Below are 19903 nucleotides of genomic sequence, written 5' to 3'. Positions count from 1 at the left end.
CTCATACAACTGTAACTCATAATAACACATGTATGTAATTACTCATAAAATTCATTTAGTAACTAGTAAATTTCTAAGTAATAAATACACGTAATTCAGTTAGTAACTCATAAATTTGTAACTGATAAATACAAGTGAATACTAATAAAATTCATTTAGTAACTCATAAAAACTCATAAATTTGTAACTGATAAATATAAGTAAATACTAATAAAATTTATTTAGTAACTCATAAAAATCATAAAAACTCATAAATGCGTAATTCATATACTTGTAAATACTCATAAAAATACATTTGGTAACTCATAAATTGGTAACTTGTAAATACTCATAAAATTTATTTTAGTAATTCATAAAAACTCATTAATTTGAAACATTTGTAAATAAACAAAAAATTCCATTCATAACTCATAAAAACTCATAATTTAGCAATTATCAATTAATTTTTATAGAATTTTATTTTTAAAGAAATATTAATTTAGTTAAATTTTTGATTAAAATTTAGTGAAAGGAATTTATTTTAATGAAAAAAAACAAGAAAATAATGTCCTGAATTTTAATTTCAAACGATGCTTCATATCTTAAGAGAGAAGTTTCTGGCAAGTTGGCAGAAGCGTCACCTGTTTCCATCCTGGTCCCTTCTGGTGTTGACGGGGGCCCGTTTATTACATCGCACACGGTTGTATGTTACGTAAGGTCGAGGGTGGGGTTTTGGACGCCTTATACTATCCTCTCCCTGAACGCGTGTGACATACATGCGAGACGTACGCCTTGAAATTATGGCAGAGATTAGTGAACCCTCTCACCCCCCCCCCCGCACCACCACCCCCTAGCTAACTGCCTCTCGGATACGGATTACCCTTAGTCTCCCCCAAGCTTCCAAACATAATGTTTCTGTTGTGTGAGAGTCTGTGACCGATGTTAATGACCATTACACAAGTTACAGTTGGACATTAATAGACGTCGATACAAAGCATTAGAAATTAAATTTAAATAAATGTAATTTTGTTTTTATAATAATAAAATTACTCTCAAATTTAATGGAAATTAATTAGGCTGTTTTAATTAAAATTTGTTATTTTTAATACCAAAAAATTCGAAATTTTTTTTGATTTCGATTTTTATTGACTAGGCAGATGTATTTGAAGAAAAAAAGTTCCTTACAGTAATTTAAAATAATGATTTGTTTTCATTTTATGACGATTTTAAGTTTAGTAATGTGTTCGGCTCGCGGAGCGTTGCCCCCACTTTACCTCGGCCGTTTGGGCCTTGAATTTAAAATTGCTCTAAATTATTTAAATTTTCATCTTCTTATTCGGGAAAAAAGCAAGTATTTCTTAGAATTGTTAAAGGTATTATTATTATTATTTTTATTTTTATTATTATTATTATTTATTGTTATTTTATTATTTTTATTATTATTATTATTTATTATTATTATTTTTATTAATATTATTTTTTATTTTGCAATTAGTTTTCCAACAAAAAAATAATAAAATATTTAACAAAATTTTTTTCAATATTTTTTTTTTTCAAAAATAACAGTGACAAAAAATTTTGATATACTTTTCCGGAAGACCAATAATCTTATATATATATATATGAAAGCAGTGAATTTTTCATACTTAGTCGCAGATATCTCAAAATGGTGTGCGCCATTCAATTTTCTTTTATTTTTTTTTTCGACGAGAGACGAAAATTCATATTTATTGAAAGTGCCTGGTAAGACAGATTTATCGCATTGGCCATCGTTTTTTCGCACTCTCAACGTTTGCAAAAATTCATTGCACATTGTTTATGATAAAAATAAAAAAATTCCCCTCGAGATATTTTTTCATTTCAATTTTTTGTAATTCGGGAAAAAATTATTTACATTTGTAAATATTTAAATTCCAATTTGGATTTTTTTTTCTTTTTTGAACTCAATTTTTCTGTTATTCTAATTTTTTTTTATCAATTTATTATTTTTATTTATTTATATTTAATTTTTTAATATTAGTTTTTATACTAAAAATACAATCCCAAAGAATGTGGAATTTTGAAAAATTAATAAAAATTAAATTTTTGTGATTTTATAGTATTTTATAGTTTGTGGCGGCGTTAGGCCGTTTAATCGTTCAACGCTCGGCTCGTTCAAGGTCACAAAACTTAAAATTACTCTAAATCGAAAACAACGCATTGTATCAAATTTCTCCAAGGGACATTTTCTCTCAGATTTTCAATACGAATAACAAAAAAAAACAAAATGGAATTTTTTTTACCAATATTCAAGAAAATTTTTCTAAGATATATTTGTATTTATTTTTTAATATTAGTTTTTATATTAAAAATACAATTCTAAAGTAGGTACAATTTTGAAAAAATTTTATAAACTAAATTTTATTAATTTTACACCATTTTATAGTTTGTAGCGGCGTGAGGATGTTTAAGCGTTAAACGCTCGGCTCGTTCAAGGTCACAAAACTTAAAATTGCTCTAAGTTAAAAACAATGCCTCAAATCAAATTTCTCCAAAAGACATTTTCCATCAGATTTTCAACAAAAATAACAAAAACACAATTGGGGAATTTTTTTTTATTAAGATTCAAAAAAAGTTTCTACCAAGATTTTTCGCAAATTTATCCCTTATACGTGTCTCACGTTTTATAAAATAGGATCCCTCTTATATCGGAATAAATCTAGTTTTGCTTATAATGTACACTGATCTAGAAGCAAATGGACCTTATCTCGCTTATATATACATCGAAGGGGAGGAGGGAGGGGAAAAAGAGGGATTTACCCCGGGGCTCTGGATAATGTGAAGCGTTCTTTTTCTCGTGTGATATCATCTCGCGAGACGAAACCATCTTTTACGCGTGTGGAATATCAAATGGAGATGATAAAAAAAAAAATACCAAACCGAAGGAATAAAAATAGAAAATCATGACAAAAAAAAAATTAAAAATATAAATTATTTACTTAAATATTTTAGGAAAAATTCCTGATTTTTTTTGCCCCCTTTTTATCTATTGGAAAGCTTTTCACGAAGCAATAATATATTGAGGGGGAAAAAAAATTGGAGTATCAAGATAGAATCGTGGGTGAGTGTTAATATCGTTATTGAAATTCGATCATCCATTCCGAGGTTTTTTTTTCTTTTTTTTTGCCCATGAATTTATGAAGATCCTTCAGAATTAATTACTACGACTCAGCGTCGTTGAAGTGGCTAGAAACCACGGGTGCTTTTCCGCTCGGGTCTTCAGTTCTCATTATTTTTCTCCCTTGTCCCTTTTGGCTCCTCCTAACTCTTTCCCCTCCAATAAAGCAGTTTTAGCCTCCCGCTACGTTCAATACGATATCCTCAGAAGGAATGAAAAACGATATAGAAAAAAAAAAATTCTCCCAAAAGTCACCTCCAAAACCCAATTAGTAATCATTTTTAATTACAAAATAATTTTTTTTTTTTTTACATTTTTCCATGGAAACTATTTTTTCCAACCTTTTTTTATGGTAAATTTTAGGTTCCCAACTTTAAAAAACACCGAAATTGATAAAAAAAAAGAATTTTTTTTAAGTTTGCGATAGCCGTGAGCATTAGGTGTCTGACTGTACAAAAAATCGAACCCGGGTTCGAATCCCGGTGGCGGTAAATTTTTTGTTTCTCTTTACTTGTTTTTTTAAAAATTTATTTATAAAAAATTGTATTTTCCTATTAACACACAGGGTTGTGGTTACATTATCCGATGAAGTTACGTTTCGATGTGATCAGTGATTGTGCAATGTACGCCGTTGAATCGTGAGTCAGTTCATAGACTGTGTGTGTGTGTGTGTGCGCGCCTTTGACCGTCAGAGCAATCTAATTTCCGTGATTAGGTCGAGAACAAAGCGCCTCCGAGGAAACTGGACTTTGAATCGATATTCTGAAACGTTTGTGCTTCCGGCGGCGTAAGTTTCGATCTAATTCTTTATAGCCACACTGAAATCTGTTCAAAATTTTGAATAAAAACAAGAAAAACTAGAAATTTAGAAAAAAAAATGATTTTTTTTTAATTAGACAAAAGAAAATAGTAAAATGAATATAAGGGGTGAAAGGGGGATGAAATTTCAAGGAAAGTTACTTTTGGCCGAATTTAAAAATATGCAGTTCTGTTCAAATGGGAACGATTTTAATATCGCGCGTTGTTCGGCCGAAGGAGCGTTTTCCCCACTTTAAACGTTCGGCCGTCGCAATCCGTGGAACTTAAAGCGCTCACAGAATCCACAAAAACGAAGATAATTAATTTTAGTTTTTTGATTATTATTCAATTTTACCATTTCTAGGAATATCTAAACAAAAAAAAAGAAAATATTTTTTTTCGATACAATACTTGGCATAAGAAAATGAAGATATCAATCGTTTTCGTAAATTCGGTTCTAAAACGTGTGCTATCATTTTTTTTCTCTCTCTTTCTCATACTTCCGGATTTGACGATATTGCCAACACAGAAGTTTCCTCTTTCGCTTCTGTCTGAAAAAGAAAAAGGGGAGATATAGCTGAATCGGTGAATTACGACCCTCTTCTACATTGATATTTGTTTCCTCCGGATCTCCCAAGGGACGATTATTAAAATTTACCAGCGCCACTTGTCCATGAAATTGCTGAGAAAATCTCTTTTTTCGACTTTTTGTAAGAAGGAAAATTTTTTTGCAAAAATTAATTTTCATTTATTTAATTAGTTTTTTACTCTCCGTAAGATTCTAAAAGGAAAGTTCTTTTACACAATTTTAAAATATTAATAATTGTCGAAACTAGAGGGAAATAAAGTTCGGCGCCCATGCGGCTAGCCGAGCTTTGCCGAACGAACGCCGATTATTAAAATTGTTCCAACTCGAATAGTTCTCGTCCTTTTAATTTGGGGCAAAAGCATAATTTTCTCTAAATTTCACTCCTAACAAGTGTTTAATAAAAAAAACTAAATAAAATCAAATTTTTTAAACATTTTCATCACGTGCGATCAATCGCTGTCCACTTTTTCGAAAAAAAATTGTTTTTTCACTGATTTCCCTCGGCAATAAAAAGCATCTCGAGACTACTGCAATGATTTCTAAAGAGGAGGGTAAAAAAAATCCAATTTTGCGGTAAGAAATCGGTTTCAAGTTGAGAAGGAGGTAGAAATTTTTTTTTTTTTTCATTTTTTTTTACAGGGAGAATGGGAAAAAAAGTTTGATGGGGGAGAGAGAGAGGTGGATTTCACTAGCCGGCAGGCATGTCCGGTTAGATTTCCCCGCGGACTCTAATCACGCATCGGCCAGTGTATTAGCTGCAGACCCGCGGGATAAGTTATATATATATATATCGTCCAACAACGATATGTCTTTATATGTTCGACATGCGGCAGAATTGCTGTTTCGTGCTCAGTACACGCGCATATCACGTGTCCCTTTTCATCCCTCGAAACCACAATTTCCCCCACCCCTCTCCCCTAAAATCCTGTAATTCTACTGTTGCCATTATTTACCAATGCTAATTAGTATTACTTACCCTGAAAATTGTATTCTGTGGGAAATTTTCAATTTTTAACAAATTTAATAAAAAAAAAAAAATTTTTTTTTGGAAATAAATAATGAAAATATAAAATAATAATAAAAAAATAAATAATAAAAATAAAGGGAAAGTAAAGGGAAATTAATTCTGAAACGAAAAGTCTTTTACGGTGTTTTAAAATATTAAGAATTGTCGAAATTAGAGAGGGATAAAGTTTAGCGGACTTGCGGCTAGCCGAGCGTTACCCCCACTCGTTGCGCTCGGGCCGAACCGACGCCCTGCATTTAAAATCGTTCTAATTCGAAAAGTATTCAGTATTTTTATTTCGACCAAAAGGAATTTTCTCTTCGAAATTTTATACCGAACAATTATTTATGGGTTTTAATATTAAATTTTCCAAAAAATAAATTATTTAAACAAATTTTTTTTATTTTTTCTAATTTTATTATAAATTCTTCCTTTTTTCTACTTTTTTGAATAAATTGGAGAATAATTGGAGAATAGTTTTTCAAAAAAAAAATTTTTTCACATCGCGAAGTGTTGAAAAGTAAAATGTGGTGATAATATAATAATATTGATGAATTTTCTTTTTTGTGTTTCACACATTCTAAGAATCGTGAGAGAGTGAGAGTTACTATTGTTGTTGCCAGCAAAAGATTTTTTGGCGAAAGTCCCAAGTCGTTTGTCTTTCTGTCACTTATGAGAAGAAGTACATTAAGTACATGTCACTCGTAAATTTGGAACATTAAAAAAAAAAATTTTTCACCCAAAGCAATTATTTTTATGGACTAAAAAAAATTATTATTATTATTATAATATAATTATATTATTAATTTTACTGCCTATATTATTTGTTTTTTATATTAAAAATTTTTTTCTTGTATTTAAAGAAATATAATTTTAAAAAAATTTATTTTTAAACAAATTATTAATTATTAATAAATAATAAAGGTTTTTTTTAATAAAAAAATAATTCTTTTGCCTCAAGTCAAAAGGGCGAGAACTATTCGAGTTGGAACAATTTTAATAAACGGCGTTCGTTCGGCAACGCTCGGCTAGCCGCAAGGGCGCCGAACTTTAATTCCCTCTAGTTTCGACAATTATTAAGATTTTAAAATTGTGTAAAAGAACTTTCCTTTTAGAATCTTATGGAGAGTAAAAAAATAATTAATTAAAAATTAATTATTATTTATTAATAAATAATAATGGTTTTTTTTTAATAAAAAAAAAAATTTTTTTGTTTCAGGTTGCTGCTTTGTTACGTTTTACACGAGAAAAGCTGCCTTGGGAGCCCAAAACGCCCTTCACAACATCATGACCTTCAAGGGGGTAAGTTTTTTTTTTTTTTTACTTTCAATTATTTTTTTATGAAAAAATTAATTGTTTATTTTTTTTTATTATTATTCAAAACACGAATTTTATCGCTTATTAATTATTTATCTCTCTATTATAAAAAAAATAAATATTTATTTATGCAATTATTTATTATGTAAAAAATATTAATTTATTTATTTTGTAAATTTTTTTTTTTTGCAAGAAAATTGTTAATATTTTTTTTTATATATATATTCAATGTTAATTGCAATAATAGACCCCTTTTTACCACCCCCTCCCTTCACCCCGTTACTTTAGATTCTCTCTCTAGCACACATTATTGCGTCGATTAACGACTCAAGTAATTACCAAGAGGGTTTTGCGTTGCTGTGTGTCTCGACGTCGTTAGTATTTCGTCGATTGCTCTCTGTGTGTGTGCCGAAAGGTATCGTTCAAGGCGCGCACGCTTCTACGATAATTACAGTTCCCTGTGAACTTTCGATGTAATTACGAGACGTCATTACCGACATTTACTCCTAACTCACCCCCCCTCTCTCTTTCTCTACTGCCTCACCCCTGGAGGCCCCCCTCACCCAAAAAAAACGTATTTTTACCGCCCCCCACTTTTTTTTTATTTTTTAATACTCGGTTTAAATAATATTTTGTAAATGAAAAAAAAAAAATTTTTTTTTTCAATCCAAATAATAATAATTAAAAAACAAAATAATTCAAAAATGAATTTTTTAAAGTTTTTTTTTTGTAAATTTTATATAACTTTTTTTTTCGTTAGAAAATTATTTGTTAATTTAGAAAAAAAAATAATTTGAAAATAATTTTTTTTAACTTTTTATATATTTTAAATAATTTTTGTTTGTATTAATTAAATTTATTTATTATACCTATAGTAGTTAAATTATTTATTTAATTATGAATTTATTAACTTTCTTTCTATTTATTTAATTTGTACAATAATTTATTTTGTTATAAAATTTTTGTATTATAAAAAATTATAAAAATAATAATATAAATATTATATCTAATAATTAAATATTATAATTATTATAAATCAAAAAAAAAATTTTTTTATTAATGCCCGATTTACTTTTTTTTGTGTTTTTATCTATTTTTATTTTTATTTTTTATTTAATAATTTTTAAAATTTTTATATTAATTTTTGTATTTTTCACTTATTAATTTTTTATGTTTCTTTTTGTACCTATATTTATTTATTTTTATTTATTTTTATATTTCTTCTTTTTTATTTATTTATTTATTTATTAAAAAATTATTTTTTGCATTGTTAGTATTTTTTACGTTTTAAAAAAAAATTTTTTTTTAATTGAAAAATGTAATTTTCTGACAAATCCATTGAGTTCTGTAGTTGCAATGCTAGAAGCTTTAGTGAATAGACGCATGACGACGCCACTGCCTTAAGCTTTGGCTTATTTATCGTTTCACACGAATTATATTCTCCGCTGCGAAACTATGCAGTCTCAAGTATAACTTCGTCTCTTTGTGTGATATAATTTTAAAAACATTTATTTTCTTCTCCCCATTACATTTTTCAAAATTAAAAACAAAAGGTTCAAAAAATTTTTTTTCCTTTTTTCTACAACAAAAAAAAAAATTAAACAATTTTTCTAAAAAAATTTATTTTCTAGATTATATTAATTAATTATTAACTATTTATTAATTAATTACTAAAAAAAATATTATTTAATTAGTAAAAAAATATTAATTAATTTAAAAAAACTAAAAAAAAATTTTCTTATTTAATTTTTTTTGATTTTATTGTTTATTTTTTTTATTGAATTTTTTTTTATTTTTTCAATTTTATTTTAATTTCCAATAAAAATTTTAAATTTTTTAATAAATTTTAATCTTACACATAATTTCATTTTAAAGTAATGGGGGGAAAAAAAAGGAAAAATTGTTCTCAAATGTTCCATTTTATAAATTACATTCCAATTTGATTTAATTACATTAATTGAATTACATTTATTTTCTGTGAATTCTATTTTTCTCTTGCATTGGAAACGATTGGAATTTCATCGTTTTTTTCTTTCTTTTCTTCATTTCCTTAGGAATAATATATTTTCATCTCGTGAAATTAATATATGTATATATATATAGAGAGAGATAATTGGAACAGTAACATTTGATATAATTTTCAAAACTATTTCTCAAACTGACAGCTATTTAATAATTTATTGATATAAAAAAGTTTGTACTAAATTTACACTAACTTAAAATAATTTAATTATTCATAATATTCAGAATATTGTCTATCTCTGTACTAAAATATATTCTTCCTTTTTGTGTCATTTTAAATTTTTAATTGTGACGAAATGTCAATAATTTAAATTAATATTGAGAATATTTTACACTGTTCAGTGATAATTATAAGAAACAAAAGATTCTTTTTCGTTTCCTTTTTTTTAATTAAAAATTAATTTAGGTAATAATATTTGGACAAAATTTTTAATATTACTTTTTTTTTTAATTTTATATCTATTTTATTTTTTTAATTTCTCAATTTTATTTTTTTGCTTTTTCATTATTAATTTTTCAATTTTATTCTTTTTAATTTTATTTTTTTTTAACAATTTTTAATTTTTATTTCCTTTATACAAAATTTTATTTTTCTTTCATATCAGTTTAAAAATTTTTTTTTTTTTTTTTGCAATTTTCTAACATTTTAGTTTTTTAGAAATTTTGTTTTTTTCAATTAGAATTCATTTTTTGAAGAAAATTCCTCAGGGAACTAATTTTTTTCACTCTATTTTAATTATTTTCAAAAAGTAAAAGAAGTGAGAAAACAATTTTTTTCCAATAGCTGCGAGGAAAGACTTTTGACTGCGAACTCAAACAGTTGGGGTTCGATCACAGTCGCCGAAAATCGATTTTTTTTAAATTTGTTATTAATTACGAATTTTTTTATTGTTAATATCTTTATTATTAATTAATTTTTTATTAATTAATTAAAAGAATTATTTTTATTATTATTTATATTAATTATAATAATTATTATAATAGAATAATAAAAGTAATAATAATAATTATTATTGTTTATTATTATTATTAATTTACTTATTATAATTTAAATTATATTAAAATTATTTAATTTAATTTCTTCTCCTATTCACAATTTTAATGCCAGTCAATAATAATTAAATGTGTCAATTTTATTTTAACTCTATTATTAATTTTAGTTCTCAACGCTAAAAGCTATTTAATAAAATATTTAATATCAAAAAAGTCCATTTTGTCTCGATGCAAGCATAGGATATGAACCAAAACTTCTTTAATTATTAATTCAAACAAAATCCAGTCAAAAGTCCTTTAATGATATTTTTTTAATAGATAAGTACCCGATTTTTCCATCACTAAAATTAATTATTACAACTCGTTGAAAATTATATTTTCAAAAATATTTTTATTATTTTTTAACAATAAAAAAATTTAAATTAATAACTAAATAATAACAGTATTAATAAATAATAATAAAGAAATAACAAAAATTTTCTCTAGTCTAGAGGGTGAGGGACGAGAGGAGACTGTGAACTTGTGAGTGAAACCATCGTAGAAAAAAAAGTCGAATCTCAAAACGACGTTTTGCATTTAAAGGGTTGACTGGATACTTTGGGGTCGACTTACTTTACAGTAAAAAAAAAGAGCAAGAGAGAGAATAGTAAGTAGGAGAGAGGGAGAGAGAGCTTTACGGAGCTCGTGAATTTGAAGGAGTTTAGCTTCCCTCGGTATCAGATTTCGTTTCAACGAGTGGCGTCGAGTCAAGAGGTCTGCGTTGGCTTAGAGAAATGACTCGAGTGCACCAAGGTCCTTGACAGACGATTTATCCTACGACAGGTTTTCCGAGATTTTTCTCCAAAACCTTCTACACCTTCTCTATCCACCTATACAATCGTTCCCCTGACCTGGATTACAAAAAAAATCGATTTTTCCCTCTTTAATATGCGATAAAACAAATGTTTTTAGTTGAATTCGAAAAATACCAACACCAGTCGATAGAGAATGAAAAATTAAAGAAAAAAGTATTTTACCATTTTTTTCTAGAGCGATTTCTATTCCAACTGGAGTGATTTAAAGTTTCCTCGGCGGCGCGGTTACCCCCACCACGCGCCGGCCGCTCGATGACCTCGAGCCGCTCGGAATTTAACTACCCCCACTCCTTGACGCTTGCTCAACGTCTCTCACCGCGCTAACTTTAAACCTCTCTAACTTCTACAAAATACATCCTAGCAAAATTTTGATAACATACATTTTTGTTCAGAATTTCACCAGGAATCAAATGGAGTAGGTTTCGATTTTTTTCACCGGCAATTTTTTGGGGAAAAAAGGAAAAAATGTGAATAATTGAGCTTAGGAGTAATATAACGTGCTTTAGAGAGTTTAATAAATTTACTTTTGTGCTATTTCGTTGATATTGATCGCTAATGATGAGAGAGAAATAGAGGGCAACCCCTCACCAGTATATTCGAGGTTTGCTTTCATCTCTCTTGTACATTTTTTACGTCTCTCTCATTTTTCATCCCTTTTTTTCGCCAGCATCCATCGAGTTATCGTTTCATTTTTCGCTGTGGCGAATACGTTACTAGAATTCCTCTCGTCTCACTGTGCTTTAATAATATTACGCATTGTTGCGAACTCGCTGTAGCGTATTGGATTTCTACCCTGCCTATACCACTCTCTTTTTCAACTCTACCAAATTCTACCCCAAACCTATATCCTCATTCCTACGTTCATGGGAGTTCATAGAAATGCACAAGTACAACTTTATTTTTAAAAAAATATATTTTTTTTTCTCTTGTTACATATATGCCGTTTCAATTAGTGAACATTATATTTTATTAAATTATTTTTTTCTTTCAATTGTTTATTGAAATTTTTAAATTATTTTTTTTTTAATTGACACTGTGAGTTAAAAATATTTGTAAATAAATAAATGTTTTGAATAACAAAAAATTTTTTTTTTAACTTTGAAAATTATTATTGTTATAATAATAATAATAATTATTATTATTTAAATTTGAAAACTATTATTACAATTTGTTTTTTAAATTTAAAAATAAAATTATAATTTTTTTTTCTTCTTTTTTATCATAAAATTCAGATTAAAAAAAAATTTTTGATTGAAGTTACGTTTTGCCACATTTCTTGTACTCCCAGTGGAATAGAGTATTAAGTGGATTGTTAGAATTTCCAAGGCACACACACACACACACTGTCGATCTGAAATTAGCTGCTCAGAAGATCAAACACTCAATTTATTGGCTTTATCTATATAGGAATATTCCTTGGCAATCTTCGAAGTTGATCTCTCTTCTCGCAGGTTTTTTTTTCAAAAAGAGGGATTAAGATTTTGTGATATGATATCGAAACCAATATTATCCTATGAAATAAAGTTTGCGTTTTGGATATAAAAAAATTTATTTTTTTTCAATGTAACAATTTTGAGTATATTTAAATAATTTTTTCCATTTAATAATTTATTTATTTTTTTAATTTTAGTAATTTTTTTATTTAAATAATTTTTGTATTTTAATAAAATTTTTAATTTTTTTTGTTTTGGCTAAAAAAAATTAGGTGAGGGAGAAATTGGTTTTGGCACACAATTTTTTGGTGATAAATGAAAAATCTTGGCGAAAAAAATCGAGATTGTGTTGCGATCATGTAGACCTAGGAGAGCTTTCTCTCTCTCTCTCTCTCTCTCTCTCTCTCTCTCTCTCTCTCTCTTTGTGCAAAAGTCATTTCGTTGTAATTAGTTGCTCGAGTCGCGATAAATTGAAAAAGTTAGTGAGAAATGGAACGCAATTTACCTCCACTCCCCTTCCAGTCTAGTCGCCAACCATAATCGAGACTGCTGTTCAAACGACAAATTGTGTACAGTGAATTTGCTTATTTTTTTACTTTCACCAGAAAAAAAAAAATTCCTCTCTCTTTCACTAATATTTAAAAATTCCGCAATTAATTATTCAAAAATTTTTTTTAAATAAAAAATTAATTTTTTACATAAAAAAAAAAATTGGAAAAAGAATTTTTTTTGAAATAAAATAGAATTTTAAAAATTAAAGAAATATTGTCCGGAAAATTTTTTTTGCCAAAATTTATCAAAAATTTAATTATTGTTTTTATTCCCCTTTTGTATGCAATTTTTTTTCCAAATTAATGCGGTTCCTTTAAAATTCGACTTTTTTTTGAATTTATGATAAAATTTTAGAAATTAAAATAAATCATTGCCCGGAAATTTTTTTTTCAAAATTTTGCAAAAAGTTTTGAATTTTGACTTTCTTATTAGGGAATTATTTTGATGGCATTCCTTTCCATTTTTCCCCCTCTTTTTTTTTAAGAAAATAAAATTATAGAAATTTAATAAAAAGCATTGCCCGGAAATTTTTTTGCCAAAATTTATGAAAAGTTTAAATTTTTTTAAACTCTTTTTTTGCAATTTTTTTTTCCAAAATAATGTACTTTTTAAATTTCAATAATCCAACTGAAAATAATTTCTAGAAATTAAAAAAAAGCATTGCCCGGAAATTTTTTGCTTAAAAATTTACAAAAAACTAAGATATTTTAATAATTTTTTTTTTCTTTTTTCCAATTTAATGTGTGCTTCCTTTAATATTTCCTATTTTCTTGTAGAGTGAAATTCTAAAAATAATAGAAAATAAAAATATTGCCCGGAAAAGTTTCGCAAAAACTTACAAAAAAAATTTAATTTTTTACTCTTTTTGAAATATTTTTTTTTCTATTTCAAAACGAGGTTTTCTTAATTTTTCCATTTGTTCATAAAATCCTAAATATTAAAAAAAAAGTATTGCCCGGAAATTTTTGCAAAATTTTACCAAAAAAAAAAAAATTAATATTTTTTTTTTTACTTTTTTTCTAATTTAATGTCCTTTTTTTCAATAATATCAAAATTTGCCAAAAAAAGCAGTGCCCGGAAATTTTATTTTTCCAACAAAAAAAAATTCAATTCTTTTGAACCCATTTTTTTTTTTTTAATAATGCAATTTTCTGCATTTTTTTGTGAATAATAAATTGTCAAGTTTCAACACAAATTTTTCACTTTTGATATGACAATCTCATTTAAAAAAAAGCATTTTAAGACATTGAGCGATTTTAATTTGACAAAAAAAAAAGAAAAGAAAAAAGAAAAATGCTGAATTTGCGTGTCACTGTGAATCAAGTGGATTAATGTAGTTCGTGACAAAAGTATATAGGCTGAAAAGAAAAAAAAATAGAAAAATTATAGAAAAATTGAAAAAAAATAAAATAAAAAAATAAATAAATTATAAAAAAATAAAGGAAGAACATTGCAGTCATCGTTAACACGAATCACGGCTCGTCGAGTCGCGATCCACTCAGTCGTTTGGACCGTCGACCATTATCTCTGGACGTTAATGACGTCCATTATTTTTTGTTGCGTCCGCATTGAGCCGGAAAAAAAGGGAAAAGGGAGGTTCGTTAGCAAGGAAAAACGAATGGGTGTCATACACGAGATTGAGGCTGCGATTATCCACGTTTGAGTGAGATGTCATTTCATTAATGCCTCACATAAAACACTATATTATATATATGTATACTTAGGATATTAATTTCAAAAAAAAATAAAATCAAAGTTCAATTGTACTTGAAATAAAAAAAAATTCTATTTTCAAAATTTCAATTTCTAAAATTAAAATTTTCAAAAATACAAATTTTGAATATTACAATTTTTTGAAAATGCAAAATTTTGAATATTTCAATTTTTTTGAAAATACAAATTTTGAATATTTCAATTTTTTGAAGTTGCAAATTTTGAATATTGCAATTTTCAAAACTTTTCAAATTTTGCATTCTCCTTTTTTCTAAAAATTAAAAAGAAATAGTTTAAAATAATAAAAATTTTTAATACTTTTAAAAAAAATTTAATTTAAAATTTAAAAATATTTTTTCTATTTTCTAAGGAGAAAAGATTTTTTTTTTTTTTTTTATTTAAAACAAAGATTTAGGTCAAATATTTCTCGTTTGAAATCCCGGGCCACTAATGACAGCGATGTTCTCACTTTGGATTCGTTGAATGATTTATTTTCGGTTCCTCAATTCCTTTTAGACGGTTCGGCAAACCAAATCAAGAGTCACTATAAACAATGGCGTTTGGAAAATTTTCCATTTTATTTTCCCCATCAAGAACATAAAAAAAAATGCCCAACTTTCTTTGAATTTTATTTTTTCTTTTTTTCAAAAATTTTAAAAATTTTTGGTATAAAAAAAATGTTGCCAAAAAAATTGCAAATAATTTTGGTATAAAAAAAAAATTTTTGCCAAAAAACTGCAAAACAATTTTGGTGTTGAAAAAAATTTTCCAAAAAATTTGTAAACAAAATTTTGGTATAAAAAAAATTTTCAAAAATTGCAAAAATTTTTTTGGTTTAAAAAAAACTGAGAGGTTAAACAATAATAAGATACAGAAATCAAGAATAAATGAAAAGCAGAGAGAGAGAGAGAGAGAAAAGAGAGACAATATCTTGGACTTGTGTCCGATTTGAAATTCAAATCCCGGTCATGGCTCTCCTTTTGAAACATTCAGTCCCTTCTATCCATTTACCTCAAGTGTATAATAAAATATAATGAATCGTATTTATGGAAAAAGACACCGTCTGAGATTTATGCTTCATTAAATATTTATTTAGTTTCATTTTCTTTTTCTTTTTTGGTTATAATTTTTCCGCTCTTCTTTCACTAAGAAACAAAGTGTATTGTATTTTTTACCATACTATAATGTAAATAATTCATTTCGAATAAAATTTTAACTAATTGTAAGAGAAAAAAAAATTTTCTAAACCATTTTTTAAAAATAAATTTAAAAAATTTTTTGGAACAAAAAAATAAACAGATCAAAAAATTAAAAAAATTTTCAAAATCTAAAAAATAATTTTTTTTTTTTTTTAAATATAATAAGAGTTGAATATATATATTTTTTTCATCTCATTCTATGAAGGAAAAATTTTTATTTGAAAATTTTGTTACATTCTACTCTACTTTTATAAATATTTGCTCTTTCGAAAAAAAAGAAAGAAGAGAGGAAAAAACCTCCCCTTACCTTAAACCCCCCCCCCTCCTTCCACCGGTTAAACTTTATAAATCGATATAAGAGGTGAATTGAAATCCTCCATGAAAGAAATTCTTTAAACGAATTTCGCAGAAGGAGCTTTCGATAATATTTCCCCGAGCATCGAGAGAAAATCCCCATTTTCGTGTACCGCTCGTAAATTTTCCGGACATTATCGAAAAATGTTCCTCCCGAAAAATCCCTAAAGCCAAAAAAAAGAAAAAAAAATAAAAAAAATAATAACCGGAAGTACCTGAGAATTTTTGTTGAGATAAATTATGAGCCCCTTTTTTTCAACGCCTGTTTTCAATTTTATTACAAAACTAAAACCAAAAAAAAACAAACAAAATATATTTTGAAATAAATTTCAATTTTTTTTATTTCTATTATTAAAAAATTGGGTTACAAATTTTTTTCATTTTAAAAAAGTGTTTTTTTATGACAAAAAAAATTTGTCAAAGAAGAGTAAAAAAATTTGGGGTTTTTGCTAAATTATTGAAAAAAACAAATTTTTTCGGGCACTGGATTTTTTGAATTTTGATTTTATTTTTAAAAAAATGAAAAAAATGTAACGAGAAAAAGGACATTAAATTAGAAAAAAAGTAAAAACAAAATTTGACTTTTTTGGTAAAATTTTTCAAAAAAAATTTCCGGGCAATATTTTTTTTTATTTTTAATTTCTAGGATTTCATATGAACAAATGGAAAAATTTTTAAGAAAACCCGTCTTGAAATAGAAAAATAAAATGCAAAAAGAGCAAACAATTTTATTTTTTTGATAAGTTTTTGCAATTCCGAGCAATTTTTTATTTTAATTTCAAGAAAATATTATTCTCTTGGAAAATAGAAAAAATTTTCAGGAAATTTCACATTAAATTTGAAAACAATTCCAAAAGAAAGAGAAAACTCGAATTTTTTTTTTTAATTTTAGCAAAAAATTTTCCGGGCAATGCTTTTTTATTTTCTAAAATTTTACTATATATGTATATTATATTAAAAAATTCGAATTTAAAAACTATTAATTTGGAAAAAAATTGCAATAAAAAGTTATAAAAAAATATTACTTTATCCAAAAAAAAAAAATTCCGGGCATTGCCTTTCTTTCAATTTCAAAAATTCTATTCTATCCAAAAAAATAGGAGAAAAATAGAAGGAAAATTCGGAATAAATTGAAAAATAAATTTAATTCTCCAAAAACTCAATTTTGCCAAATTATTAAAAAAAAATTTCCGGGCAATCCTTTTTTCTAAATTTAAAAAAAATAGGTATATTTCTTTTTTCTTTATTTTGAAAAAATAGCTTTTTAATTTCAATGTAGAAACGTTCCTAGTGTGTATGTGTATGTATGTATGTATGTGTCGTCGCGAAATGGAACAGTCACGTATGAAAATTTGCCTTTTCCTTTTTCATGCTTTTGTGCTTCCTCGGTATCTGTCTGTTACGGGATTCGTTTCACGTAGAGACGCGTCGACGTGATGGTGAAAAAGTATCAGGGAGGGCGACTGACTGAGTGAGAGAGAGAGAGAAAAAAATCCCTTTCCACCCCCCTCCCCCCAACTTTCGCATAGCGGATTCGAGTAAAAAAAAATCTGCATAGATTTTTTTACGTCGTCCACAAGGGGGAAAGAAAGAAAAAAAAATGAAAGTTCGTCGGTCACGTATGCGAGTAGACGGAAGTGGCATGAGAGAAAGAGAGAGAGAGATGAGGGGGGTAGGGGGGTGTTACTCCTGGAATAATGTGATTCGCAATCGGCGAAAGCGACCAATCGATTCTTTTCACACTTTCCTTTTCTTTGTTTCCCCACTTTTTTTTTTGTTTTTCCACTCATCAGCAGAAAATTGAAAAAAAATTTACAATTTTTACAATTAAATATTTTTTTTATTAAATATTTATTACAAAAAAGTTCAATTTTATTTTTCTCTAGGTTCAATACAAAATCGTGATCCATTTCCGGTTTTACTATATAGCACCCTCTAGGCGCCGTTTGCTCATTTCTCAAAGAAATGACGATGGGGGCGAGGTGAAAGGGGTCGATTTGAAAAATGCTGTGAAATTGCAGTTGGCAACACGCCCTTCGTCTGTCCCTAGAAAAGTACCCGGGCACATTCCCCTGATGACCCAGTGGTGCCTTTGCATTTTTTTTCTTTTATCCACTCCCACAAAAAAGAAAAAAAAACCCGAGGACATCAACGAAATACTTCACGAGCCATGGCAATTTTTGCTCAGTATTCGTATTTTATAGTCACGTATTTTGACAAAAAGATTTTCCATTTCAATGTTTATTTTAGAAAAAAAAAAAAATATTTTTTTTTTGGGGAAAAAATTTACAAAAATATTTATTACTTTAAAATACAATTTTTTTGTTAGAAACGTTTTAATTCGCCTTGAAATTTAATTTCTTCAACTGGAAAATGGTAGGAGGATTCATAATTCTCCAGTAGGCGGAGCTATACTTACACGTGGGCGTGGAAATCACGCCCTTTTGTTCATTTTGATAGTTAATTAGACCAGAAAAATAGAGTAGGCGGATCTGTTCACTTCAATTGTTAATTTATTCAGAAAAGTTGGGTGAGGGGATCCATAATTATGAAGTGGGCGGAGCTCTAGTTATACTTGGGCGTGACAACCACGCCCCTTTGTCCACTTTAATAGTTAAGTAATATATAAAGGTGTAGTAGGCGGAGCTATAGTTACATATGGGCGTGGTAACAACGCCCCTTTATACACTCAAATATTTAATTAGTCGAGAAAAGTAGAGTAGGCGGAACAGTAGGCGGAGCTACAGTTACAAGTGGGCGTGGCAGTCACTCCTCTTTACACACTCAAATATTTAATTAGTCGAAAAAATAGAGTAGGCGGAACAGTAGGCGGAGCTAAAGTTACAAGTGGGCATGGCAGTCACGCCCCTTTATACACTTATATATTTAATTAGTCGAAAAAATAGAGTGGGCGGAGCTATAGTTACAAGTGGGCGTGGCAGTCACGCCCCTTTATACACTCAAATATTTAATTAGTCGAGAAAAGTAGAGTAGGCGGAACAGTAGGTGGAGCTATAGTTACAAGTGGGCGTGGCAGTAACACCCCTTTATACACTCAAATATTTAATTAGTCGAAAAAATAGAGTAGGAGGGATATTTACTATCAGTAGGCAGATCCAAAGTTGCCGGGTGGGCGGGGTTATTTATAGTAGGCGTGTCACTTTTGGTTGTAGGCGGAGTAAATACAATAGTGGGCGGAGCAAAAAAAATTTTTTTTGTTTTTAAAAATAAAAAAAAGTGTAATTTTTCAATTTTTTTCTCCCCCTTTTTTTGTCTCACATAAACGAAATGGAAAACAATAAATAGTATTCGAAGGCACGCACAAGCAAAACTATAAATATTGAGACAGGCGATATATCAGGAAATTGAAAGTTTTCCAATCGAGTGACCAAATTTGTCAGAGGATTTTCTTTCTGTTCGTGTATTTTCTTCTCTTGGTGAAATATCGTCTTCTTTTTTTGAAATAATAAAATTCAAGAGGGAGTTAAAAAAAAATTTTTTTGAAAGAAATGAACAAAATTTTGTGTGAAAATGGAATTTTTGAAATTATTTTGGGAGAATATTTATTGTGTTCAAAGACCCCTTGGCTCAATACACATTTCCTGGCTTATAGTGTGTAACATGTGTAATTCATTGTCCTTGAGGACAGGTCGTTTACCGTTAGTGCATATAATCTCCAATCGATATCGTGAATCTATATAGCTATCTCTCTCACTCTTACTCTCTCTTGTACACTATCATTCCTCCTCCCCCCTCTTTGTCTCACCACCACCCAATGCTATACATTAATGGTATTTCGATATATCGATCGAACTTAATGAGCCTCCACTCATGATAGGGATCTTATACAAGCTTTGATCCCTCGGGAGAATATTCCTCCAGGTGATTATGAACCTCATGTAATTGTTAAAATTTACTATATTAAAAATTTATCTTC

General features: G+C 27.7%; 1 protein-coding gene across 14 annotated transcripts in view; it reads left to right on the top strand.

Moving 5' to 3' along the window:
* The window catches only part of LOC127277523 (CUGBP Elav-like family member 2), a 282967-nt gene that overhangs the window by 192902 nt on the left and 70162 nt on the right, over positions 1-19903 (top strand). For all 14 annotated transcript variants that reach the window (XR_007842374.1, XR_007842373.1, XM_051298717.1 and 11 more), the window contains one exon: positions 6749-6831. Coding sequence is in view for 12 of the 14 variants with exons in the window: in XM_051298717.1 (XP_051154674.1) it covers positions 6749-6831 (83 nt within the window). In the remaining 2 variants the exon portion in view is untranslated. The remainder of the gene's footprint in view (positions 1-6748; positions 6832-19903) is intronic.

This window comes from Leptopilina boulardi, unplaced genomic scaffold (genome assembly GCF_019393585.1).
Source record: "Leptopilina boulardi isolate dan_hultmark-lab unplaced genomic scaffold, ZJU_Lbou_2.1 LbouV2_169, whole genome shotgun sequence".
Classification (NCBI taxonomy): Eukaryota; Metazoa; Arthropoda; class Insecta; order Hymenoptera; family Figitidae; genus Leptopilina; species Leptopilina boulardi.
Note: the sequence above shows the minus strand (reverse complement) of the source record. Positions and strands in the feature narration are given on the sequence as shown.